Source organism: Podarcis vaucheri, assembly GCF_965113315.1.
Source record: "Podarcis vaucheri genome assembly, chromosome: 3".
Lineage (NCBI taxonomy): Eukaryota > Metazoa > Chordata > Lepidosauria > Squamata > Lacertidae > Podarcis > Podarcis vaucheri.
Genome location: NC_138761.1, coordinates 128,431,937 through 128,459,595, shown reverse-complemented (window position 1 = coordinate 128,459,595; position 27,659 = coordinate 128,431,937). Strand labels below are relative to the sequence as shown.

At 45.3% G+C, this 27,659-nt stretch overlaps 1 protein-coding gene across 1 annotated transcript; it reads right to left on the bottom strand.

Annotated features, from left to right (window-relative positions):
• Positions 1 to 94: 94 nt before the first annotated feature.
• Positions 95 to 26,098, bottom strand: RAB20 (RAB20, member RAS oncogene family). Its single transcript, XM_082215830.1, has 2 exons — positions 25,853 to 26,098; positions 95 to 847 (listed from the first exon to the last, which is right to left on the bottom strand). Exons 1-2 carry the CDS (start codon positions 26,019 to 26,021, stop codon positions 312 to 314), a joined length of 705 nt encoding a protein of 234 aa, XP_082071956.1. The 5' UTR covers positions 26,022 to 26,098; the 3' UTR covers positions 95 to 311.
• Positions 26,099 to 27,659: the final 1,561 nt, after the last annotated feature.

The following is a 27,659-nucleotide window of genomic DNA, read 5'->3' as shown; positions in this document are numbered from 1 at the left end:
TTTCTAGTCAGTACAATTTAGCATTTTTTGTAGGCAAAAATATTGGCACTACTAAAATGGACAGGACAGATGAATGTGAAAAACAGTAGACAGATGAGTATAACATATTTAATGTGGATAAATCACACTCAGCTGAATATAGAAGTTTTAAATAATTGCTTTAAAGTCAAATTTTATGCCATTGTTTCAAACCTTCCCCAATGAAGTGTTTGCCATTCTATTAATCAAGTTCAGTTTCATAGATCTATTATGCCAAAAAAGTAGTTGATCTAGTTCACCTTTATATTTTTTATATATCCTTCATTTGTTGTTTATTTGCAACAGCTGGATTGTATGTTTTTAGTTGTCTTGATATTATTTAAATCTACAGTTTGCAGTGACCCTTCAGTTTTCTGCTGCAAAATTACTGGAACTACCATCTCAAATACAGTTTCAAATACGTGGTCCACTTTATACCCTGTTTTTGCACTAGTTTCAAAACACATTTTTTCTGCTGCTGGAGCATTCTTCTCATCCAACATTTTGTATTTTAGGATCTTCTTATAAAGTGCTATGGCATCACTCATATGGACTTGTTTTCTCAACTTGGTAGAAATGAGACTGTTGATGGGCTGCTCGGGGGACTGACGTTCACCTTCTGTTTCTGGCAAAAAGGCAAAAGCATCTGTGAGATCCACTTTGTTCCCAACAATAGCAAAGATGCAGTCTGCACTGGCAGTGTCTGTCAAGGCCAGGAACCGATCCTCAAGTTCCAAGATGCTCTGCAAGTTGGTTACATCGTAAGTGAGGATAACAGCTGCTGCTCCTCTGCAGTACATAGATCCAAGTCCATGAAATTGTTCTCGACCTAGAAGACAGAAAATAACATGGATGTATGAAGCACAACTTCATTCAGTCTATATTCAATTACAGTGGTGCCTCGCAAGACGAAATTAATTCGTTCCGCAAGTTTTTTCTTCTTGCGAGTTTTTCGTCTTGCAAAGCACGGTTTCCCATAGGAATGCATTGAAAATCAATTAATGCGTTCCTATGGAAACCGCTTGCCAGGCTGGCGGTGCGGAGAAGGGCTTTTCTCCCCACCGCAAGCCTTCAGGACAGGTACGGGAACAGAGGGGAAGGGGCGCAGCGCTTCTCCTCTGTTCCCGGGGCTTGCGGTGGGAGGAGGGTTTTTCCTCCCCACCGCCAACATTCAGAACAGCATTCTGAATGTTGGCGGTGGGAAGGAAAACCCTCCTCCCACCGCAAGTCTTCAGGACAGACATCCGAAGGCTGGCGTGGGGAGAAGGGCTTTCCGCCCCACCGCCAGCCTTCGGAGGAGCCTTCCGAAGGCTGGCGCGGGGAGAAGGGCTTTCCGCCCCACTGCCAGCCTTCGGAGGAGCCTTCCGAAGGCTGGCGCGGGAAGAAGGGCTTTTCTCCCCACCGCCAGCCTTCGGAGGAGCCTTCCGAAGGTTGGCTCGGGAAGAAGGGCTTTTCTCCCCACCGCCAGCCTTCGGAGGAACCTTCTGAAGGCTGGCTCGGGGAGAAGGGCTTTTCTCCCCACCGCCAGCCTTCGGAGGAGCCTTCCGAAGGCTGGCGCGGGGAGAAGGGCTTTCCGCCCCACCGCTAGCCTTCGGAGGAGGTCCGAGGACAGTGGGGAAGACGCGCTGCGCTTCCCCGCTGTCCCGGAGATTTCCCTATGGGCTTTCGTCTTGCGAAGGAAGCCCATAGGGAAATTCGTTTTGCGAAGCGCCTCCAAAACGGAAAACCCTTTCATCTAGCGGGTTTTTCGTCTTGCGAGGCATTCGTCTTGCGGGGCACCACTGTATATAACAAACAAGATTCTCCAGCAGCAGAAGTATGTGGTATGAGAGACAGGTCTGCCTTGGCTACCCTCTCTCTCCTAGTGAGTCTTCCCCAATTCTTCTTGCTCTGCTGCTCAGTCACAGAGTTTCTGGGCTTCTTGTCCCCTTTAACCTCCTTCTTTCCAGTTAGGGAACAATATCTCTGATATCTCAATATCTCTGAGTTGAACTTGCCACCCCAACATGACATCCATAGCCTCTCCAGAGCTTTGGCATAAAAAGACAGAAGACAGAAATGGAAGGTGTTATCTGACAATACTGAGCAGTCTCTTAGCTCACTTTGCCATGATGACCCCCCTCCAAAACATCTTTGGGCCTTCAACTCTTGAACAACATATTGTTACATGCCACCCCAATCCACACAGCAGGGTGAGATTCCAGGGGTTCCAGGTACTTTTGGAAATGAGGCACAGTGGAGACTGGTGTCTTTATGATCTATGGTCTATTTACACAGATATACTACCTGAGTCAAGGGACACAGGTGGCACTGTGGGTTAAACCACAGAGCCTAGGGCTTCCTGATTGCAAAGTCGGCGGTTTGAATCCCTGGGACGGGGTGAACTCCCGTTGTTCGGTCCCTGCTCCTGCTAACCTAGCAGTTCAAAAGAACGTCAAAGTGCAAGTAGATAAATAGGTACTGCTCTGGTGAGAAGGTAAACGGCGTTTCCGTGCGCTGCTCTGGTTTGCCAGAAGCGGCTTAGACATGCTGACCACATGACCCGGAAGCTGTCGGCCAGCTCCCTTGGCCAAGAAAGTGAGATGAGCGCTGCAACCCCAGAGTTGGCCATGACTGGACCTAATGGTCAGGGGTCCCTTTACCTTTACCTTATCACCTGAGTCTACAATGGAGGGGCTCCCAGCATTCATCCCCCAGGAGGTTCTGCCTTCTCCCATAGCTCCAGCACCTTTGAACTTTAAGCAGACCTCAAACATGGCTCTCAAACTTGGCTCCTGGCTCTCTCCAGTTTGCTGCTTCCTATCTCCGTTGCATAACGCCTACCTGAACTCTAACCTAAAACACTGGCATTGTCTTTTAAACTAACTATCCGTTGAAGGAAGGATCCCTTGATCCTTTGTATTAATGCAGGACTATGCTAACGAGCTTGATTTAATTAACTTCTAGCACTATTAACAATTCCCTTGGTTTAAAGAGGTGTCTGACACAGCTACCCGTAAGAGAAATGGAGTGGCCCTCATAGTCAACAAAAGAGTGGCGAAAGCTGTACTGGGATGCAGTCTCAAAAATGATAGAATGATCTCGATACGAATCCAAGGCAGACCTTTTAACATCACAGTAATCCAAGTTTATGCACCAACTACTGGTGCTGAAGAAACTGAAATTGACCAGTTCTATGAAGACTTACAAAACCTTATCGAAGTGACACCAAAGAAGGATGTTCTGCTCATTATAGGGGATTGGAATGCTAAAGTAGGGAATCAAGAGATAAAAGGAACAACTGGCAAGTTTGGCCTTGGAGATCAAAACGAAGCAGGGCAAAGGCTAATAGAGTTCTGTCAAGAGAACAAGCTGGTCATCACAAACACGCTTTTCCAACAACACAAGAGACGACTCTACACATGGACATCCCCAGATGGGCAACATCGAAATCAGATTGATTATATTCTCTGCAGCCAAAGATGGAGAAGCTCTATACAGTCAGCAAAAACAAGACCTGGAGCTGACTGTGGCTCAGATCATCAGCTCCTTATAGCAAAATTCAAGCTTAAACTGAAGAAAGTAGGAAAAACCACTGGACAGGTAAGATACAATCTAAACCAAATCCCTTATGAATACACAGTGGAAGTGAGGAACAGGTTTAAGGATTTAGATTTGCTGGACAGAGTGCCTGAAGAACTATGGATGGAGGCTCGCAACATTATACAGGAGGCAGCAACTAAAACCATCCCAATGAAAAAGAAATGCAAGAAAGCAAAGTGGCTGTCCAACGAGGCCTTACAAATAGCGGAGGAGAGAAGGCAAGCAAAATGCGAGGGAGATAGTGAAAGATACAGGAAATTGAATGCAGATTTCCAAAGAACAGCAAGGAGAGACAAGAAGGCCTTCTTAAACGAGCAATGCAAAGAAATAGAGGAAAGCAACAGAATGGGAAGAACCAGAGATCTGTTCAAGAAAATCGGAAATATGAAAGGAACATTTCGTACAAAGATTACCATAATAAAGGACAAAAGTGGTAAAGATCTAACTGAAGCAGAAGACATCAAGAAGAGGTGGCAAGAATACACAGAGGAATTATACCAGAAAGATATGGATGTCTCGTACACCCCAGGTAGTGTGGTTGCTGACCTTGAGCCAGACATCCTGGAGAGTGAAGTCAAATGGGCCTTAGAAAGCACTGCAAATAACAAGGCCAGTGGAAGTGATGGTATTCCAGCTGAACTGTTTAAAATTTTAAAAGATGATGCTGTTAAGGTGCTACACTCAATATGCCAGCAAGTTTGGAAAACTCAGCAGTGGCCAGAGGATTGGAGAAGATCAATGCTCCAACTACCGCACAATTTCACTCATTTCACATGCTAGCAAGGTTATGCTTAAAATTCTACAAGGAAGGCTCAAGCAGTATGTGGACCGAGAACTCCCAGAAGTGCAAGCTGGATTTAGAAGAGGCAGAGGAACCAGAGACCAAATTGCAAACATGTGCTGGATTATGGAGAAAGCCAGAGAGTTCCAGAAAGACATCTACTTCTGCTTCATTGACTATGCAAAAGCCTTTGACTGTGTTGACCACAGCAAACTATGGCAAGTTCTTAAAGAAATGGGAGTGCCTGATCACCTCATCTGTCTCCTGCGAAATCTCTATGTGGGACAAGAAGCTACAGTTAGAACTGGACATGGAACAACTGATTGGTTCCAAATTGGGAAAGGAGTACGGCAAGGCTGTATATTGTCTCCCTGCTTATTTAACTTATATGCAGAATTCATCATGCGAAAGGCTGGGCTGGATGAATCCCAAGCCGGAATTAAGATTGCCGGAAGAAATATCAACAACCTCAGATATGCAGATGACACAACCTTGATGGCAGAAAGTGAAGAGGAATTAAAGAACCTTTTAATGAGGGTGAAAGAGGAGAGCGCAAAATATGGTCTGAAGCTCAACATCAAAAAAACGAAGATCATGGCCACTGGGCCCATCACCTCCTGGCAAATAGATGGGGAAGAAATGGAGGCAGTGAGAGATTTTACTTTCTTGGGCTCCATGATCAGTGCAGATGGTAACAGCAGTCACGAAATTAAAAGACGCCTGCTCCTTGGGAGAAAGGCGATGGCAAACCTAGACAACATCTTAAAAAGCAGAGACATCACCTTGCCAACAAAGGTCCGTATAGTAAAAGCCATGGTTTTCCCAGTAGTGATGTATGGAAGTGAGAGCTGGACCATAAAGAAGGCTGATCGCCGAAGAATTGATGCTTTTGAATTATGGTGCTGGAGGAGATTCTTGAGAGTCCCATGGACTGCAAGAAGATCAAACCTCTCCATTCTGAAGGAAATCAGCCCTGAGTGCTCACTGGAAGGACAGATCGTGAAGCTGAGGCTCCAATACTTTGGCCACCTCATGAGAAGAGAGGACTCCCTGGAAAAGACCCTGATGTTGGGAAAGATGGAGGGCACAAGGAGAAGGGGACGACAGAGAATGAGATGGTTGGATGGTGTTCTTGAAGCTACTAGCATGAGTTTGATCAAACTGCGGGAGGCAGTGGAGGACAGAAGTGCCTGGCGTGCTCTGGTCCATGGGGTCACGAAGAGTCGGACACGACTAAACGACTAAACAACAACAAGATTCTGATATGTGGAAGTCCGACACGCAGTTTTAACTCAATTTTAATTCAATTTTAATTCAATTCTAAGACTAACTTGATCTGGATTTTAGAGTGTCTTGCACTTACAAACTCATAACAAACTCCTGGGCCAGGAGAGAGCAGGTTTGCTACCAGATTTTAATCTGGTAGCAATCTTGTTCTCCAGAAGATTGCCCCACAACCTTTGGAACTATTCCTGCCATTCACTACGGAGACAGGAGCACCTTGCAGGAATTTCTCTAATTCAGAGGGGCTCCCTCCTTCCCTCCCCTGTAGGAGTGGGTAAAACATGTCCCTGACTGTGTGTCAAACCCCTCAGGCTGCAAATGGGGGTCTCAAACTCCACCCACCACTTTCTCCATGCCAAGGACTGCTAGATGCTGCTGCTCATCAGAATTTTCCCACAACTGAAAGGATCATTGGGAAATATTTCACTGCCAAAGCTCAGCCCTAAACTGTTTATATAAAAGCTTCTCCACAGCATGATAATTTTATACATTTTATTCACTTCCTGCCCCTCAAACAAGACCCCTCCACTATTGTAACATTTCTTCATAGGAGAATTTCACTAGTCCCTTAATAATTTTGCCTGCCCAAAAACACTTAAGCTGATCAATATAAGATACTAAAATAAAGGTGTTGACAATTCATAATTCAATGGACCTCAAAATCATTTCATGGAATGTTAACGGCTTAAACAATAAGACTAAAAGAAACAAGGTGGAACAGTTATGTAAGGATTTCAGGGGGTTACTCAAGAGCAATCAGGCAAATGCCTCCCTGGTCAGCTGTAAAGCCTCATTATTGGTGCCAAAAAACCTTCACCATGCAGAGCGCCACTATTCCGTGGCTCGCTCATTCACTGGCTGAATCTAAACCTTCCCCAGCAGAGTAGTTTCTTGGCGCCCAATCTGCACCTCCCCTCTCGGCACGGAAGCCTACTGCGCAGGGAGGGCATGGGCAATGGAGGCCCTCTCTCCTCCCCGCTTTGCTCAGGCAAGGTGTCCTGGCACCGCCTCGCCTCCCCCGAGCCCTGAAGCTCCTCTCCACTGGAGGCGTGGTTACTCTCCTCCGCTAAGGAGGTGCTGCTTCCCATGATCTTTGGGGGCTCTCTGTAATCCATCCGGCTTTTACCCTCTCGCCCCTGAGCCGATAGCAGTTCCCTGACAAGTTACTTTAAAAAAATAGATGGGATATAATTTGCTTACAGAAAACACATGTTACAAGAAAACATAGAAGGTGTTAGTTAATTAAAAAAATGGGGGATGGGTTTATTTCCTTGGATGTGGTAAAAAAAGAACTAAATTCAGAGCAGGTTTTCAGAGAAGAAGGGAGGATGATGGCGATAAAAGTCACAAACCAAGGAAAAAATAATTATAGTGGGAATATACGCACCAAATGATAAAAAAGTGGAATTTTATAAGAAGTTGGAAGATAAATTGTTGGAATTTAGTGATCAAAAGATTATATTAATGGGAGACCTTTATGGAGTTACTTCATTGGAGATGGATATGACAACACGAGAGACAGGTTGCCAATAAAATTCCTGCAGCTAGTAGAAAACCTAGACTTATGAGACATTTGGAGGGCTAAACATCCAAATGAAAATTCACATATCATTCAGAAGCAAAAAAAAAATCAGTGGGAAGAATAGATGCTATATGGGTATCAAAAGAAATATTATTAAAATGTAAGAAGGCTGAAATTTATTCAAAGACAATATCTGATCATAATCCAATTCCTTTAGAAATGAAGGAAGGAATACAGTGGTACCCCGCAAGACGAACGCCTCGCAAGACGGAAAACCCGCTAGACGAAAGGGTTTTCCGTTTTGGAGGCGCTTCGCAAAACGAATTTCCCTATGGGCTTGCTTCGCAAGACGAAAGCCCATAGGGAAATCTCCGGGACAGCGGGGAAGCGCAGCGCGTCTTCCCCACTGTCCTCGGACCTCCTCCCGCGCGGCATCGGGACGAGGCTCCGATGCTGGGCGGCGGAGGGGGAACGTCTCCTCCCGCCGCGCGGCATCGGGACGAAGCTCCGATGCCGGGCGGCGGAGGGGGAACGTCTCCTCCCGCCGCGCGGCATCGGGACGAGGCTCCGATGCTGGGCGGCGGAGGGGGAACGTCTCCTCCCGCCGCGCGGCATCGGGACGAGGCTCCGATGCCGGGCGGCGGAGGGGGAAAGCCTCCTCCCGCCGCGCGGCATCGGGACGAAGCTCCGATGCCGGGCGGCGGAGGGGGAAAGCCTCCTCCCGCCGCGCGGCATCGGGACGAAGCTCCGATGCTGGGCGGCGGAGGGGGAAAGCCTCCTCCCGCCGCGCGGCATCGGATGGCTTTCCTGAAGACTTGGGGTGGGAGGAGGGTTTTCCTTCCCACCGCCAACATTCAGAATGCTGTTCTGAATGTTGGCGGTGGGGAGGAAAAACCCTCCTCCCACGCAAGCCCCGGGAACAGAGGGAAAGCACTGCGCCCCTTCCCCTCTGTGCCCGTACCTGTCCTGAAGGCTTGCGGTGCGGAGAAAAGCCCTTCTCCGCACCGCCAGCCTGGCAAGCGGTTTCCCTAGGAACGCATTAATTGATTTTCAATGCATTCCTATGGGAAACCGTGCTTCGCAAGACGAAAAACCCGCAAGAAGAAAAAACTTGCGGAACGAATTAATTTCGTCTTGCGAGGCACCACTGTACAGTAAGAAGATTGAGAATTAATGAATTCATTCTTAATGCTGAAAAATTACTAGAAAAAGCAAAAGGAATTTTAAGAGAATATTTTGAATTTAATTTGAATAAGGGAACAGATATCAACACCGTCTGGGATGCAAGCAAGGCAGTTATGCGAGGCTTCTTCATTCAACAAAATATAATTCAAAGGAATTTTTTTTTTTTTTTTTGTCTTGCCCTCATTATCTTTTGCTCAATTTCCTCGTTCAAAATCATGGAGATTTGCGTTTGAAGTATCTTAATATTATTTCTTGGCCCTTCCTCCATCAGATTTTTAGCCAATTCCTTCTCGTTATCTCTTATTTCTTTCAAAACCTTCTCTAATACTTCAAAAGCAAATCTCCATGATTTTGAACGAGGAAATTGAGCAAAAGATAATGAGGGCAAGACCAAAAAAAATTGAATTCGCAAATAAGGCAGGCTGCCTTATTGTTGTTATTATTATTATTATTAAATATAAGGCAGGTTGCCTTCTTCTTCTTATTATTAAATAATAATAATAATAATAATAATAATAATAATAATAATAATAATAATAATAATAATAATAATAATTTATTTACACCCCGCCCATCTGGCTGAGTTTCCCCAGCCAATCTGGGCGGCTTCCACAGAATAAAATTTAAGATTTTAACGGATGCAAAGAGGGGGATTTGCCCTGCCGGACCTAAAATTATATTATGAATCAGCAGCGTTCTGCTGGATGAAAGAATGGATGCTCCTTGAGAATACAGATATCTTGGATATAGAAGGTTTTAATAATGTATTTGGATGGCATGCATATCTATGGTATGACAAAGTCAAAGTGCATAAGGCCTTTAAAAACCATATTGTTAGAAAAGCATTATATAATGTCTGGATTAGATATAAAGGTTTGATGGAAAACAAAACTCCTAGATGGCTATCGCCATTGGAGGCTAAAGCTGTGAAAAAACTCAATATGGAGGCCAAATGGCCAAAGTATTGGGAAATTTTGGAACAAGAGGGTGACAAATTGAAACTACAGAGTCATGAGAAAGCGATGGGCTGCACCTCACAACGGTTGGGAGAAATGTTTTTGCCAAAAATCTCAGAAACCTCATCAGGAGGGCTTTAAACTGACTAATGTGGGGGAGGGAGACAGTGCTCCTGAAGGTAGGAGTCTATCAATTGATGAAGATGATCATCCAAATGTCATAGACCAAATGGAGCAAACAGCACGCAGACCTAGTGGTGGGAGGAAAAAATCCTTAAATAAGAGACACGGGGGAATGATTAATGGACTTCAATGTCTGTACAAAGCATGGGAAATAAACAAGATGAGCTGGAGCTCTTGGTACAGCAAACTAAATATGACATAATAGGCATCACTGAAACCTGGTGGGATAAGTCCCACGGTTGGAATGTAATAATGGGGGGATACAATCTATTTCAGAGAAACAGACCAGACAAGAAAGGAGGAGGAGTGGCGTTATATGTCAGGGATGTGTATACCTGTGAAGAGATCCAAGATTTAGAACCTCAAAGCCAAAGTGAGAGCATTTGGGTCAAAATTAAGGGAGAGAAGAATAACAGAGATCTCATTGTGGGAGTTTACTATAGATCCCCAAGCCAAACGGAGGACATAGATGATGCCTTCCTGGAACAGATGGCCAAGCATGCAAAAGGAAGGGAGATAGTAGTAATGGGGGACTTCAATTACCCGGATATTTGTTGGATGTCAAACTCAGCCAAGAGCATAAGGTCAAACAGATTCCTCACTGGCCTTGCAGACAACTTCATTGTCCAGAAAGTGGGAGAAGCAACAAGAGGAACAGCCATTTTAGATCTGGTCCTAACCAATGTTGATGACATGGTTAGTGGGGTAGAAGTGGAAGGATCATTAGGCTCGAGTGATCATAGAATCATAGAATCATAGAGTTGGAAGAGACCACAAGGGCCATCGAGTCCAACCCCCTGCCAAGCAGGAAACACCATCAGAGCACTCCTGACATATGGTTGTCAAGCCTCTGCTTAAAGACCTCCAAAGTAGGAGACTCCACCACACTCCTTGGCAGCAAATTCCACTGTCGAACAGCTCTTACTGTCAGGAAGTTCTTCCTAATGTTTAGGTGGAATCTTCTTTCTTGTAGTTTGGATCCATTGCTCCGTGTCCGCTTCTCTGGAGCAGCAGAAAACAACCTTTCTCCCTCCTCTATGTGACATCCTTTTATATATTTGAACATGGCTATCATATCACCCCTTAACCTCCTCTTCTCCAGGCTAAACATGCCCAGCTCCCTTAGCCGTTCCTCATACGGCATCGTTTCCAGGCCTTTGACCATTTTGGTTGCCCTCCTCTGGACACGTTCCAGTTTGTCAGTGTCCTTCTTGAATTGTGGTGCCCAGAACTGGACACAGTACTCCAGGTGTGGTCTGACCAGAGCAGAATACAGTGGCACTATTACTTCCCTTGATCTAGATGCTATACTCCTATTGATGCAGCCCAGAATTGCATTGGCTTTTTTAGCTGCCGCGTCACACTGTTGGCTCATGTCAAGTTTGTGGTCAACCAAGACTCCTAGATCCTTTTCACATGTACTGCTCTCAAGCCAGGTGTCACCCATCTTGTATTTGTGCCTCTCATTTTTTTTGCCCAAGTGCAATACTTTACATTTCTCCCTGTTAAAATTCATCTTGTTTATTTTTGCCCAGTTCTCTAATCTGTCAAGGTCGTTTTGAAGTGTGATCCTGTCCTCTGGGGTGTTAGCCACCCCTCCCAGTTTGGTGTCATCTGCAAATTTGATCAGGATGCCCTTGAGTCCATCATCCAAGTCGTTGATAAAGATGTTGAATAAGACCGGGCCCAAGACAGAACCCTGTGGCACCCCACTAGTCACTCTTCTCCAGGATGAAGAGGAACCATTGATGAGCACCCTTTGGGTTCGGTCAGTCAGCCAGTTACAAATCCACTGAGTGGTAGCATAGTCAAGACCGCATTTTACCAGCTTCTTTACAAGAATATCATGGGGCACCTTGTCAAATGCCTTGCTGAAATCAAGGTAGGCTACATCCACTGCGTTCCCTTCATCTACCAGGCTTGTAATTCTGTCAAAAAACGAGATCAGGTTAGTCTGACATGACTTATTTTTCAGAAATCCATGCTGACTATTGGTGATCACAGCATTCCTTTCTAGGTGCTCACAGACTGTTTGCTTAATGATCTGCTCCAGAATCTTCCCTGCTATTGATGTCAGACTGACTGGGCGGTAATTATTTGGGTCCTCTCTTTTCCCCTTTTTGAAAATAGGGACAACATTTGCCCTCCTCCAGTCTGCCGGGACTTTGCCTGTTCTCCAGGAATTCTCAAAGATGACTGCCAGTGGTTCTGAGATCACATCTGCCAGTTCTTTTAATACTCTTGGATGCAGTTCATGTGGCCCTGGAGACTTGAATACATCTAAACTATGTAATCATGCTCTTCTGAAGTTTACTATACAGCGGAAAGGAGCAAGCCAGGCATACCAGGACTCAATTTCTTGACTTTAAGAAAGCCGACTTCATAAAACTTAGGGAAGTGCTGGGTGAGATCCCATGGACAGTAATACTAAAAGGAAAGGGAGTTCATGATGGCTGGGAGTTTGTTAAGAGGGAGATAGTAAAAGCACAACGTCAGGCAATACCAATGAGACGGAAACATGGAAGGTGTTTAAAGAAGCCAGGGTGGCTATCTAAAAGAACTTTTAACTGAGTTAAGATTAAAAAAGGATGTGTACAAAAAATGGAAAAGGGGGGAAACCACCAAAGAGGAATTCAAACAAATAGCCAGCACGTGTAGACACCAAGTCAGAAAAGCTAAAGCACAGAATGAACTCAGGCTTGCTAGAGAGGTTAAAAGCAACAAAAAAGGCTTTTATGGGTATGTCCGTAGCAAAAGGAAGAACAAAGAAACAGTGGGGTCACTCAGAGGAGAAGATGGTGAAATGCAAACAGGGGACACAGAAAGGGCTGAACTCCTCAATGCCTTCTTTGCCTCAGTCTTCTCCGATAAAGAAAACAATGCCCGACCTGAAGAATTTGGAGCAAATGATTCAGCAAAGGAAACACAGCTCAGAATAACCAAGGAGATAGTACAAGAATACTTGGCTAGTTTAGATGTATTCAAGTCTCCAGGGCCAGATGAACTGCATCCAAGAGTATTAAAAGAACTGGCAGATGTGATTTCAGAACCACTGGCAGTCATCTTTGAGAATTCCTGGAGAACAGGCGAAGTCCCGGCAGACTGGAGGAGGGCAAATGTTGTCCCTATTTTCAAAAGGGGGGGAAGAAAGGACCCAAATAATTACCGCCCAGTCAGTCTGACATCAATACCAGGGAAGATTCTGGAGCAGATCATTAAGCAAACAGTCTGTGAGCACCTAGAAAGGAATGCTGTGATCACCAACAGTCAGCATGGATTTCTGAAAAATAAGTCATGTCAGACTAACCTGATCTCGTTTTTTGACAGAATTACAAGCCTGGTAGATGAAGGGAACGCAGTGGATGTAGCCTACCTTGATTTCAGCAAGGCATTTGACAAGGTGCCCCATGATATTCTTGTAAAGAAGCTGGTAAAATGCGGTCTTGACTATGCTACCACTCAGTGGATTTGTAACTGGCTGACTGACTGAACCCAAAGGGTGCTCATCAATGGTTCCACTTCATCCTGGAGAAGAGTGACTAGTGGGGTGCCACAGGGTTCTGTCTTGGGCCCGGTCTTATTCAACATCTTTATCAACGACTTGGATGATGGACTCAAGGGCATCCTGATCAAATTTGCAGATGACACCAAACTGGGAGGGGTGGCTAACACCCCAGAGGACAGGATCACACTTCAAAACGACCTTGACAGATTAGAAAACTGGGCAAAAGCAAACAAGATGAATTTTAACAGGGAGAAATGTAAAGTATTGCACTTGGGCAAAAAAATGAGAGACACAAGATGGGTGACACCTGGCTTGAGAGCAGTACATGTGAAAAGGATCTAGGAGTCTTGGTTGACCACAAACTTGACATGAGCCAACAGTGTGACGCGGCAGCTAAAAAAGCCAATGCAATTCTGGGCTGCATCAATAGGAACATAGCATCTAGATCAAGGGAAGTAATAGTGCCACTGTATTCTGCTCTGGTCAGACCTCACCTGGAGTACTGTGTCCAGTTCTGGGTACCACAATTCAAGAAGGACACTGACAAGCTGGAACGTGTCCAGAAGAGGGCAACCAAAATGGTCAAAGGCCTGGAAACTATGCCTTATGAGGAACGGCTAAGGGAGCTGGGCATGTTTAGCCTGGAGAAGAGGAGGTTAAGGGGTGATATGATAGCCATGTTCAAATATATAAAAGGATGTCACATAGAGGAGGGAGAAAGGTTGTTTTCTGCTGCTCCAGAGAAGCGGACACGGAGCAATGGATCCAAACTACAAGAAAGAAGATTCCACCTAAACATTAGGAAGAACTTCCTGACAGTAAGAGCTGTTGGACAGTGGAACTTGCTGCCAAGGAGTGTGGTGGAGTCTCCTTCTTTGGAGGTCTTTAAGCAGAGGCTTGACAACCATATGTCAGGAGTGCTCTGATGGTGTTTCCTGCTTGGCAGGGGGTTGGACTCGATGGCCCTTGTGGTCTCTTCCAACTCTATGATTCTATGATTCTATGAAGACCAAGGTACGAGATTGGCTCCATTATTACCAAATAATGGAGGTTTATAAACAAGACAGGAAAATTGGCTTCCAGGTGGAGAAATCAAAATTAGAAACAGAATTGTTAGAGCCCAATGCTAAGAATTTGTCTAGAATGTATAACTTGTTGCTGAAATGGAATACACAAGATGAAACAGTCAAGTCAGCTATGATTAAGTGGGCACAGGACATTGGTTATAACATTATGTTTGCAGACTGGGAACAGTTGTGGACCACTGGTATAAAATTTACGACATGTAATGCCTTAAGAGAGAATATTATGAAAATGATTTACAGGTGGTACATGACCCCAGTCAAGCTAGCAAAAATATACCATTTGCCTGATAATAAATGTTGGAAATGCAAAGAAACTGAAGGTACCTTTTATCACCTTTGGTGGACGTGCCCGAAGATTAAGGCTTTCTGGGAAATGATATATAATGAAATGAAAAAGGTACTTAAATGTACTTTCCCTAAGAAACCAGAGGCCTTTCTCTTGGGCATTGTCGGCCAATTGGTGCCAAAGAAAGATAGAATATTTTTTATGTATGCAACAACAGCAGCAAGAATACTCATCGCAAAGTATTGGAAGACACAAGATCTACCCACTCTGGAAGAATGGCAGATGAAGGTGATAGACTACATGGGACTGGCTGAAATGACTGGCAGAATCCGTGACCAGGGGAAAGAGACGGCGGATGAAGATTGGAAGAAATTTAAAATTAAGAAACATTGTAAAATGAATGAAAGCTAAAATGTTGAGGTTTTTAGGGGGGGGAGGGGGTTTACAGGTGTAAAAGATTAAGTAAAAGAAAAGAATAAGGGATAAATCTGATAAATTTAAGTGCTAGGATTTGCTGAAATTATTTTGGGAATTGGGATGTAGAAAGGGAAGGTTTGGGGGAGTCGACGAAGTAAGGTTTATGAAAAAAAGCATATGAAATTATACATGTTTGTTTGTTTCCTTATTTGTTTGTGTTGTCTATAAAAATTTTTTGTAAAACCAATAAAAAATTCTATAAAAAAACAACAACAATCTGGGCGGCTTCCAATCAAGTGTTAAAAACATTACAGCATTAAGAAAGAAAAGACGAAAGGAGAAATTGATAGAGAAAATAGTAGAAGGGAAAATAATAGATGAACCTAAAGAAATCAGATAAAAAATTATAAATTATTAAGGAATTGTATCTTGCTGAAGAAGATCAGGAAGAAATGGAAAAAATATATACTGTAACTCAGGATAGACTACCAATGACACATGGTGAGAAAATTGAACAATTAAATTCAACAATAACGATGATGGAGATACAACAATGAATATCTAAGGCAAAAACAGGGAAATCCCCTGGCCAGGATGGCTTCTCAGTTGTATATTACAAGAAATTAGAAGATGTATTAGCAGAACCATTGAAAACAGTACTCAATAGAATTTTAACAGAAGGAAAAATACCCAAAATATGGGAAGAAGCATTCATCATGCTAATACCAAAACAAGGTACTGATCGAACATCAGTTAAAAACTATAGACCCATATCATTATTAAATAATGATTATAAAATATTTACAGTGGTGCCTCGCAAGACGAAATTAATTCGTTCCGCAAGTCTCTTCGTCTTGCGGTTTTTTCGTCTTGCGATGCACGGTTTCCCATAGGAATGCATTGAAAATCAATTAATGCGTTCCTAGGGAAACCGCCTTCAGACCAGGTCCGGGGACAGTCTGTCCCCGGACCTCTTCTGAAGGCTGGGGGGGGGGGAACAAGGGCTTTTCTTCCCACCCCCAGCATTTTAAAAAACCCCGGGACAGCGGAGGACTTCTCCGCTGTCTGGGGCGATCTTAAAATGCTGGTGGGCGGCCTTTTAAAATCGCCCCGGACAGCGGAGGACTTCTCCGCTGTCCAGGGCGATTTAAAAGCCCCTGGGAAGGCAGGCAGGGGGGGACAAAGACTTTTGCCCCCCGCCAGCCTTCAGAAGAGGTCCTGGACCTCTTCTGAAGGCGGGCGGGGGGCAAAAGTCTTTGCTCCCCCCCGCCTGCCTTCAAAAGGTGTCCCTGCGGCGGCGGGAGGTGTCCCCTGCCCCCCGCCCGGCTTCGGAGCACCGGGAGAAGCGATCTCCCCCCAGCCCCTTGCTGCAAAAGACGTCCAGGGGAAGCGGGGAAGAAGCGCTTCGCTTCCCCGCTTCCCCCGGACGTCTTTTGCAGCAAGGGGCTGGGGGGAGATAGCGATCTCCCTGCAGCCCCTTGCTTCAGAAGAGGTCCGGGGGAAGCGGGGAAGAAGCGCTTCGCTTCCCCGCTTCCCCCGGACGTAAGAAAAGAAAAGATCAAGTTTTGCTTGATTCGCAAAACGAAGCTTGCCCCGGGGACAGCGGGTCTTCTCTTTTGAAGCAAGGGGCTGTGGGGAGATAGCGATCTCCCTGCAGCCCCTTGCTGCAAAAGACGTCCGGGGGAAGCGGGGAAGAAGCGCTTCGCTTCCCCGCTTCCCCCGGACGTCTTTTGCAGCAAGGGGCTGGGGGGAGATAGCGATCTCCCCCCAGCCCCTTGCTTCAGAAGAGGTCCGGGGGAAGCGGGGAAGAAGCGCTTCGCTTCCCCGCTTCCCCCGGACGTCTTTTGCAGCAAGGGGCTGGGGGGAGATAGCGATCTCCCTGCAGCCCCTTGCTTCAGAAGAGGTCCGGGGGAAGCGGGAAGCGAAGCGCTTCTTCCCCGCTTCCCCCGGACGTCTTTTGCAGCAAGGGGCTGCAGGGAGATCGCTATCTCCCCACAGCCCCTTGCTTCAAAAGAGAAGACCCGCTGTCCCCGGGGCAAGCTTCGTTTTGCGAATCAAGCCCATAGGGAAATTCGTCTTGCGAGGCAACTCGAAAACGAAAAAACCTTTCGTTTTGCGAGTTTTTCGTCTCGCGAGGCGTTCGTCTTGCGGGGTACCACTGTATCCGTATTCTTGCCAATAGATTAAAGAAAGTACTGAATGAAATTATTCACAAAGATCACATGGGTTTCTTACCAGGCAGACATATGTATAATAATATACGGAACGTAATAGACATTCTTGAATATCTGGAAGATTGGACAAAAAAGCCATCCTAATGCTAGTGGACGTGAAAAAGGCTTTTGATAAGGTATCCTGGAAGTTTATGAAAAGAGTGAAAAAAGTATAGAACTTGGGGGGGAATTTGGCAGAGGTATTAACACAATCTACGAAAACCAAATAGCTAAATTGATAATAAACAATGAATTAACAGAAGAATTTAATGTAAGTAAAGGGACCAGACAAGGCTGCCCCCTCTCACCCCTGCTATTCATAACTTTACTGATTCTGGCAATAGTGGTAAGAAAAGATCAAGATATAAAGGGCATAAATTTGGGAAAGAATTCCTATAAGATAAAAGCTTTTGCGGATGACCTGATCCTAACTACAGAAAACCCGGAAGAAAGCGTCCCTAAGATAATAGATAAAATCATGAAATTTGGAAAAGTAGCAGGATGCAAGCTGAATAGGAAAAAGACTAATACGTTAGCATAAAATATGTGCGCTCAAGAAAAAGAAAAACTACAGGAAATATCAGGATTGACTATAGTGAATAAAACTAAATATTTGGGAATTTGGTTGATGAATAGAAACAGTAATTTATTCAAAGATAATTATACAAAACTCTGGAAAGAGATCAAAAGGGATTTAGAAATCTGGAATAGGTTAAGATTATCATTATCCAGCAGAATTTCAGTGGTTAAGATGAATGTGATGCCTAAGTTTATTTTTCTGTACCAAATGATACCAATTATTGGAGGGGTGGGATGTTTTAAAGTATGGCAAAAAGACCTTTCAAGATTCATTTGGCAAAGTAAAACACCAAGAATTAAACACAAATTATTCATAGATAATAAAAATAGAGGGGGACTGGCACTCTCCGATTTAAAATTATATTATGATGCGGTTTGCCTAAATTGGCTAAAGGAATGGATGAGTTTACAAAATGGAGATTTATTAGATCTTGAAGGCTTTCACAACCGTTTCGGATGGCATGCTTATTTGGGTTACGAAAAGGTTAAGGTCCACAGGGGCTTTCTTAATCATATTGTAAGAAAGTCATATAGAGTTTGGGAGAAGTATAAAGATCTAATAGAGCTGAAAACACCCTGGTGGATCTCGCCTGTAGAAGCACTAACAGCCAAAAAGAAAAATATGGAAGTGAATTGGGTTAAACATAAAGAACTTTTAGAAGAAAGGGATAATAAATTTAAATTAAAAGAATATGAGGAGATAAAACATCATGTAACGGGATGGATCTAGTACCATCAGGTCAACGAATTGTTCAAAGCCAACAAGAAAAAAGGGTTTGCCAATGAGATTTCATTATTAGATAAAACATTACTAAGTAAGACAAAACTAATTTCTAAAATATATCAAATTTTATTGGAATGGGAGGTCAAGGAGGAACAGATAAAAGATGTAATGATCAAATGGGCCATAGATTTAGGAACACCCATACTGCTATCACCATGGGGAAAAATGTGGAATGAAATTCAGAAATTCTCAGCTTGTGAATCGATAGAATTAAAGCTTTCCAATGAAGAATTTAAAAAAAAAATTAAGCAAAATTTCAACAAGAAAACAAAAGCTTTCTTGCTGGGAATTTTAGACACAGACTTATTTTTTTAAAAAAAATATATATGCCACGGAAGCAGCAATATCCCTAATTGCCAAATATTGGAAAAAGGAGGAAACCCCAACAAAAAAAGATTGGCAAGAATTTTTTCCCAATTATATAGAAATGGCCAGAATAACAGAGGCAATTAGGGGTAAATCAAAACAAAAATTTCAAAAGGACTGGGATAAATACAGAGATTATCTTAAAAACCAGTGCCCCCAAATTAACACTTGGGCTTGTTTTGATTAATTTCTGCAAAAAACAAATGACAATGTAAAAATTTATATTGGAATGAAAGAGATAAGGAGAGAATTGGAACTATTAAAAAAAGGAAACAGGTTTATAAAAGGATGTAAATGAAACTGCTTTGAGGAGGAATGGAACTCAACCAGAAGAAAAGATGAAATGAAATATGGTATAATTATATTATTTTTTCTAATTTATACTGGATCTTAGTACTGTACAATATTTTTATCTTTTATTCTTTTTAGTTATTCATATTTGTATCTATTTTTTATTTTTTATTCTTTTTGTATGTTCATTTATAATTTTCATTTTCATCTGGGGGTGTGGGTGTTTGTGAAGTAAAATTGAAATAAAGATGAGGTTTTTAAAAATAATAATTCTTTTCTGAGGTGCAAACATTCATAAATGATATGATCATTTTAAATTGTTCAGCCATCAACTGTTGAACAATACCAACAGCCACTAGGAAATCCAAAGGCACCTTTGCCATGCTGGATGCATTTGATGTTTGGGATATTATTAACAACACAGTCTACCTCAATATTTCCACCCTAACATCACAGCCACAGCATGACTTATCTCATAGAAAATCCTTTACCACGGCTGAAAATGGCCACTTTCTTTTACGTTTTTAATTCTTTAGCGGCAAGAAGAAGAAGAAGAAGAGTTGTTTGGATTTGATATCCCGCCTTTCACTCCCTTTAAGGAGTCTCAAAGCGGCTCACATTCTCCTTTCCCTTCCTCCCCCACAACAAACACTCTGTGGGGTGAGTGGGGCTAAGAGACTTCACAGAAGTGTGACTGGCCCAAGGTCACCCAGCAGCTGCAGGTGGAGGAGCGGAGACACGAACCCGGTTCCCCAGATTACGAGACTACCGCTCTTAACCACTACACCACACTGGCAAGAAAGAGAAAGATTTTTAAAAGATTTTTCACACAAGGGTTCCACCACTTGTCCATTTAATCTTTGTTGTCAACCATAAAGCAGGCTTTTTGCTCTGCCTTAGGCACAGCATGCAGTGCTTGGTTCAGTACAGAACATTCAGTCCTCAACTTACTTTCTGCAGTAAAAAACAAAATAAGCAAAAGTCTCCTCTGAAACTTAGTGACTATTACAACCGCTAAGTCTCCATGGGGCAGCAGGCTGGGATGTTTTTTGCATTGTAAAACAGAATATCCAACGATGAATCATGGGTACACCTCATGTTCACTTGCACTCAAAAATAGAAGGTAAGCAAATAGATTTGTTTGTTGTTGTTATTTAGTTTGCACAACAGTGCTAATAAAGCATTTCACCTATACACCTTGCTAACTTTGTTAACAGGGTTAAAAGAAAAAGACAGCCAAAACACCAAACCAAATGACCTGGGCAGTAGTTACTGCGCATTGTTAGAAACTCAGATATATAAACTGGGTGCCACATGGCACCTTAAACCTAGAGGGCAGCGGCCACAGTGGAGAGTCTAGTCACCTCCATAAATAAACAGCCTCACTGATTTTTAAAAGATAGAATTCAGCATCACACGAACATCATTTTGACTTGCCAGATGGAACAATCCCCTCTTCTTCTGCCACGCCTGGGGTGGGCACTCCCAGTTCCACCCCGAAGCCAATTTCAGAGGGCTTGCGGAGGAGGGGGAGAAAGCCCCACTGCAGAAGCAGAAGTTTTTTATTTCATTTATTACATTTATATACTACCTTTATCTTCCATGGGTGGGGTGTGTGTGTGTGTGCACACAAGCAACAGTGTTTGCACAAGGAGGAAGAGGAGGAAGGCGAGAGGCTCCAGGGTTCACCTAATTTCCACACACTCTGGCCCACTTTTGGTGTGCTGAAGCATTCCGTATCCACTCTAAATGATCTTGATCCCCTAACTCTCTCTCTCTCTCTCTCTCTATATATATATATATATACTGCCATTTAAGAATGGGACATCTGACAGTAAAACTCAATTACAGTATCTTAACTGGGTGTGAAAGGAAAAGTGCTATAGAAATAACAAACAGAATAAATACACCTCTAAGTTACTAGTTTTATGGCAAAGGAGACCCCCGACCCTGTGAGCTACTTTTCTTTCTTGCACAGCAATTTGAACTTTATGCATATCTTATGCATGTTTTTACACATCACTAAAGAGCGAGTTCAAGTTAAATCCTCACATTCTTAAGATCACAAGTGATGGATCTTGCATTTCCATAAGACTAACTACAAAAGATCTTCTATAGAAGTTCACTGTGACTATGGTGATGCACACGAAGCATGTCGTTTCAGTTCAAAGTGAGAAGTAAACACTGTTCAGTTTGAAATGTATTTGAAATGTATGTGGCTTAAGGGTGTGATTAATAATAATAATAATTTATTTATACCTCACCCATTTGGCTGGGTTTCCCCGGCCACTCTGGGCGGCTTCCAATCAAATATTAAAAGCACAGTACAGCATTAAACATTAAAAACTTCCCTAAACAGATGTCTTCAGGTGTCTATTAAAAGTAAGATAGTTGCTTATTGCCTTGAAATCTGCTGGGAGGGCGTTCCACAGGGTGGGCACCACCACTGAGAAGGCCCTCTGCCTGGTTCCCTGTAAGCTCACTTCTCACAGGTTGCCAGAAGGCCCTCAGAGCTGGACCTCAGTGTCCGGGCTGAATGATGAGGGTGGAGATTACCCTTCAGGTATACTGAGCTGAGGCCGTTTAGGGTTTAAAGGTCAGCACCAACACTTTGAATTGTGCTCAGAAATGTACTGGGAGCCAATGAAGATCTTTCAGGACTGGTGTTATGTGGTCTCAGCGGCCGTCACCAGTCTAGCTGCCGCATTCTGGATTAATTGCAGTTTCCAGGTCACCTTCAAAGGTAGCCCCACGTAGAGCGCATTGCAGTAGCCCAAGCGAGAGATAACCAGAGCATGCACCACTCTGGCGAGACAGTCCGCGGGCAGGTAGGGTCTCAGCCTGCATACCAGATGGAGCTGATAAACAGCTGCTCTGGACACAGAGCTAACCTGCACCTCCATGGACAGCTGTGAGTCCAAAATGACTCCCAGGCTGCGCACCTGGTCCTTCAGGGGCACAGTTACCCCATTCAGGACCAGGGAATCCCCCAGACCTGCCCACCCCCTGTCCCCCCGAAACAGTACTTCTTGTCAGGATTCAACCTCAATCTGTTAGCCGCCATCCATCCTCCAACTGCCTCTAGGCACTCACACAGAACCTTCACCGCCTTCACTGGTTCTGATTTAAAAGAGCAACCTCTCAAAATGAGAAGTTCAAAAGAGCAACTGTTAAATTATTTTGTGAAGTTGTAGCGTTCTGTTTCTTAGGACACACATAAATGGCTTTAAAAGATGTGAAACTTACAGTCAAGATACTTCCAACTCATTCTAGATGCCACCCAAAACAATGTGAGAAAATAAAAGCCATGTGCCACAGAAGTAGACTTACATAAAGGACGCTAAGAATTTGAAGCACCTACGTCTAAGACCACCTTCCTGTCTCGGCTCAGTATCATCTACAGACTGGCAAAAGCTCTCCAGGGTTTCTTGCAGGGTCCTCTCCCAGCCCTGCCAAAATAGGCTCTTCCCACTGAGGCACAGGCCTGTCTCAGTCAGCTCAACTCCTAAAACTTAAAAGATTCTAACATTAATGAAATCATTCAATGGATGAAATGGGGTGGGGGGTTGTTAGGGGAGGGGTAGTGCCTCTTGTGAGGTGTCATGCTCTTTCAGGGGCAGTTGGTCCCTCTGGCCCCACCCTGCACTCAGCTCTCCCCCGTGGCTCCTAGAAGCTTGTCAGCATGGCACAGTGGCCACAACCCAAGAAATTGTTCAGTTTCTGTTAATTGATTCTCATGGGAACTTGCAGATTCTGGCTTCACACAATTAACTCAAGGCAGTGTCAATTTACTCTTGGCAGAAAGCCAAGGTCTGCTTGACCTAGAAACTACTTACTCTGATTGGTTAACGACCAGCACTCAACTCTGTTATCTGGGAATGCTAGCACAGTTTGGTGTTAGGTGTGTTAGGAGTTAGAAGTGCTGTGTATGGTTAAGAGAGAGAGAGAAAGAAAGGATTTATTTGCTTTGTTTTGTATGCAGAAACTCTGCTGGTTTTATTTTTCCTTTTAATAAATCCTGTAAATAGTTATTCTGAGTCTAGCTGACTAGTCATTACCACCTCAACTAGCTTCTTCGCTGTGCAGGAAAACTCTGCTACGTTTGGGCTAAAGCCATTAGAGCTATGCCTGACACTTCAAAGTTCCATGACTGGCCGGCTAAACCAGGGGAGGACAGCTGCTGGGTCTCAAACTCTTAGTGGGCTAGGGGCTTCCCCTGCATGCGAAGATTCCCCTGCAGATGAGACCAATACCACGTCAAATGGTCAAGAAGATGGTTTCTGCATGTGCTGTATATCAGTTGTTCCCAATTAGCTGATTACTGAGGACCCCCATTTTTTCAAGCCATGGATGCTCTACTTTTGAAAATCTTGATAACTGAATGGTAGTTACCTCTGCAATTTTTTGAGCAAAATGTGGGGTAGCCTCCAATAAGCAAAGAATTTTAAGTATTTAAAAAAACAGACTAGGGCTTATTTTCAACACTGTGATATATCAGCAGAAAAAGATCGCAATGTGTTTAGGGAAGTTTTTAATGACGTTTTACAGTAGTACCTCGGGTTACAGATGCTTCAGGTTACAGACTCCGCTAACCCAGAAATAGTACCTCGGGTTAAGAACTTTGCTTCAGGATGAGAACAGAAATTGTGCTCCGGCGCCGCGGCAGCAGCAGGAGGCCCCATTAGCTTAAGTGGTGCTTCAGGTTAAGTACAGTTTCAGGTTAAGAACGGACCTCCAGAACGAATTAAGTTCTTAACCTGAGGTACCACTGTATTCTGTTTTTAGTGTCCTGTTAGGAGCTGCCCAGAGTGGCTGGGAAAACTCGACCAGATGGGTGGGGTATAAATGTTGTTGTTGTTGTTGTTATATTCCGATATATCACGATGTCTGAAATTGGAGATCAGGCATGGGATGAGAGAAGGTGCCTCTGCGGAGATCAGATGGCCACATGTTTTGAATGGGGGTGGGATGGAGATACATCAAGCCACCATCAGATGAACATTTACTGTGGCTGCTTTCCTGCTGGCTGAGGAAAGCTGCTCCGCCTCAGTGCCAGGGGAAGGCCATGGTGCCTCGAATTGCTTTAAGCAGAGGCTTGACAACCATATGTCAGGAGTGCTCTGATGGTGTTTCCTGCTTGGCAGGGGGTTGGACTCGATGGCCCTTGTGGTCTCTTCCAACTCTATGATTCTATGATTCTATGATTCTAGACCAGCTGCCCTGTTTTCCCTCACAGTGAGGGAAGGCTCTCATCTCCCTCATCTTCAGGGAAGGCAGCTCAGATCAGCAGCGTTATCGGCTGAGATCATCGTTCGATATCAGCGGTGCCTTGCTTTCCCTCACACAAGGAGCGATATATTGCTGTGTACTGCCGGGTCAAAATCATTAGCGCGATGTGATTTCAAAATCAATTTTGGCCAATATATTGAAAAATCTCACAGCGTTAAAACAGACCATAAAAATTGTGATATTACAATGCAAAAATGACAAAAAATTAGTTGGGGGAGGCAAGAGATGGGGCCGCAGACCACTGGGTGTGTTTTGCGGACCTCCTGGGGTCCCTAACTGGGAACCACTGCTGTAGAGGGAAGTGAGGGGCAGGTGGGGCTCATCTGCCTTGGAAGATAATCCATCTAGAAAGGAAGACTCTGACCCTAAACCTCTGCTGCCTTGCGGGATATCTTTGGATTAGTAAATCCTACACAAATCTGGAGTGGAGTCCCTAAGGCAGTTGGATGGTGCCATGGGCTTAGCCAGGATTTTTTTTTGGGGGGGGAGAACAAACGTGATTGGTCAGTTAAGTATTTCTATTGGTTTACTTGTTCTAGGAGGGCAGCTGCCCTCCCTTGGCTATGCCCGCGGATGGCACCTTGTATGCCTCCTTCTGGCAACCAAGCTGGTGCCAAATGTATTGCTCTGCTTTCTGTTGGATTACCTCAGGGAGGCGAAGGAGGGGTTCTTGTTGTCTGGGCAGCCCAGGACCTCCAGACACCCTGTCCAGGCTTCTTCCCCAGGGAGGTCACTTTGGGGCTACTAATACAGTGGTACCTCTGGATGCGAATGGGATCTGTTCCGGAGCCCCATTCGCATCCTGAAGTGAACACAACCCACGTCAGCGCATTGCGATTTGCTGCTTCCGCGCATGTGCGTGACATCATTTCGAGCATCTGCGCATGTGGAGTGTAACCTGAAAACCCGAAGCTACTTCAACACGAGGCGCCCTCTATTGTCTCACCAGACAGATGGCAACAACATGTCACACTGGAGATAAGGCCAGAGGTGTATTTGTGCACCCGCAGAGGAAGCATATATCCAAATATATTCCTAATGCTGCTATTAGGTGAAAAAGCATGCATTGTTATGAGTTTTGGAGGCGGAGGAAGTCGGCTGAATCCACACTCCTGTATGCCCAAGCTGGCGTTGCCAAGGACTTGGGCCTCTTGTGTCTCTCCGTCTACATTCCCCCCTCTTCTGCCCCGTGTATATTTGCGATCACCACGGAAGCCAGAGCGGACTCTGCTCCGCAAATGCTCCTGCCCTTCTAAGCGCCACAGGCGTGGCCACGTTATCCGGGGCAGGAAAACCTGCGGAGAGCCTCGTGCCCCCGACGGACAAGAGGCCGCGAGGTCGGCGGCGTCCGTCTTTCAGACGTGACGAGACTCTTGTCGCCGGCTCGGCCTTGGCCGCTCCGCGGGGCCACGCCAGGCGCCGTCGAAGCGCTTCTTCCCCGACTCCGGCGCTCGGCGGCCGCGGCCCCTCTTCGGGCAAGGGCGCTCCCGGCCCGGGCGTCGCGTCCCGCCGCCGCCGCCGCTCACCTGCCGTGTCCCAGACGGAGATGCTGTGCGGCCCCCACTGGCGAAGGCAGAAGGCGCCGCCGACGGTGCTGACGGTGTCGCGGAAGCGGCGCTCGGTGTAGCGCTGCAGCAGCGACGTCTTGCCCACGTTCACGTCGCCCAGGAGCACCACCTTCCCGTCGGGCTTCATGCTCGCTCCGCGCCCGGAGCCGCCCAGGGAGTCTTCGCCGGGGCGGCGCGGAAGAGGAAGGGCGGCGCCGGGCCGGGAACTGGGCTGGGCGGCGCGCGCCCTGCTCTGGGCCGGACGCGGCTTCAGGCTCTGCTCCGGCGGCGGAGTCAGGGGTTCAGGCGGCGCTGCGCTCGCTCAGGCGGGAGCCCCGACGGGAGGCCGGCCGGCCGGCCGGCCGGAGGGGAAGAGCTCCGTCCCTCTCGGCGCGGAAGGGAGGCTCTCGGGGCTCCCAGCTCGGAAGGCCCGGCTGCTGGGCGAGGGATCCGCAAGGAAATCTCCCAGGCCGCGGCCAAGGAAACAGTCCGAGGAATAAGCCTGGTCTTGTTTGGGCGCTGCGCGTCTGGCTGGGCGCCTTCCCCGGGACCCCCACAGGCCAGGCGCAAAAGGGGGTGGGCAAAGACCCTGGCTGGCCCTAGGCGAGTTTCTGCAGACACCCGCTCGCTCCCCAGACAAAAGAGAGGCGGCATCAGAGTCCCCAGGACACAGTCCAGCCGGGCCAAAGCACCTGGGGAGGGAAGGAGGCACCTAGGAAAAGGGCCAGAGAAACCCAAAGAGCTGCATTCAGTCTAGGCCTGAATAGCATTTTATAAATCAGAAAAAAGAAAATGGGGAAAGAGAGACAAAGCAGTAGAAAGCACTTCCATTTCTCCACCCGCCAAAGTATTCCAAACATTCACTCTAAAATAATGTCCAGCCGCAATGCCCAATTCAATCTGCTAAACGTTTTCTCAATTTTCAATCCCAGTTGCTTCAAATTCATTGGTTTTCCTTTCCACACAAAAAGTCCAAAAACGGGTCTTCAGTGGTTATTGTCACGAGATATCCAGAATAGTCTTCCTCCACAAATTAACTTATACAGATTATAATTAACATATAAGTTTCACAATTTAAGAACAATATGGAACAACCCCTAACCCCCAAATAAAGCAACACCCACCATGTATTTAAAATATCCAAGTTAAAGCCCCATCCCCAGTAAAACAATCATTTTACCACAAGGGGGCTGCCCCACACCCGTGTCTTCCCAGAAGTGCTGTCCCCAAAGGGACGCCCCCTTTTGGTGGTGGCCCCTCCATGGGCTTTATAGAGCTGTTCTCAAAGCAGGTTTTAACACATGCGGATTACAGAGGATTTAGTCACGGTCTACCTCATCTCTCACAGGAGATTAGCCTAGTTTAGTTGGCTTTTGACATTCCAAGTCTTAATTAAATTCTAGTACCTCCTGGACCAGGAATTTAAGGGAATCTGGCACTCACAAACTCCTAACACTATACTTGCATGGGCAGGGCAATTTTAAAGGCTGAAAACTAAACTAAAATCCCCCCCCCCCCAAAGTAAGACCAGGTTAGAAGGATCTCCGCTCCCAATAAAATAGGGGAAGCAATGTGCTGGTGCTTCTTCACAACAACTACTTCCGAATTTCTGCTACTGATGCAACACTTGACTTCTGCTTTGTGAGACTTTCTCAGGGCCAACTGACACCCACCCACCCTTAATATAGGAAAAGTTGTTATATGACTCCTTTTCCTACAGTTCCCTTTCTTCCAAAAAGCCCCCTTCCTTCCTGCCCCATTTCCCCCTGCCAGTGGGGAGGCTGCT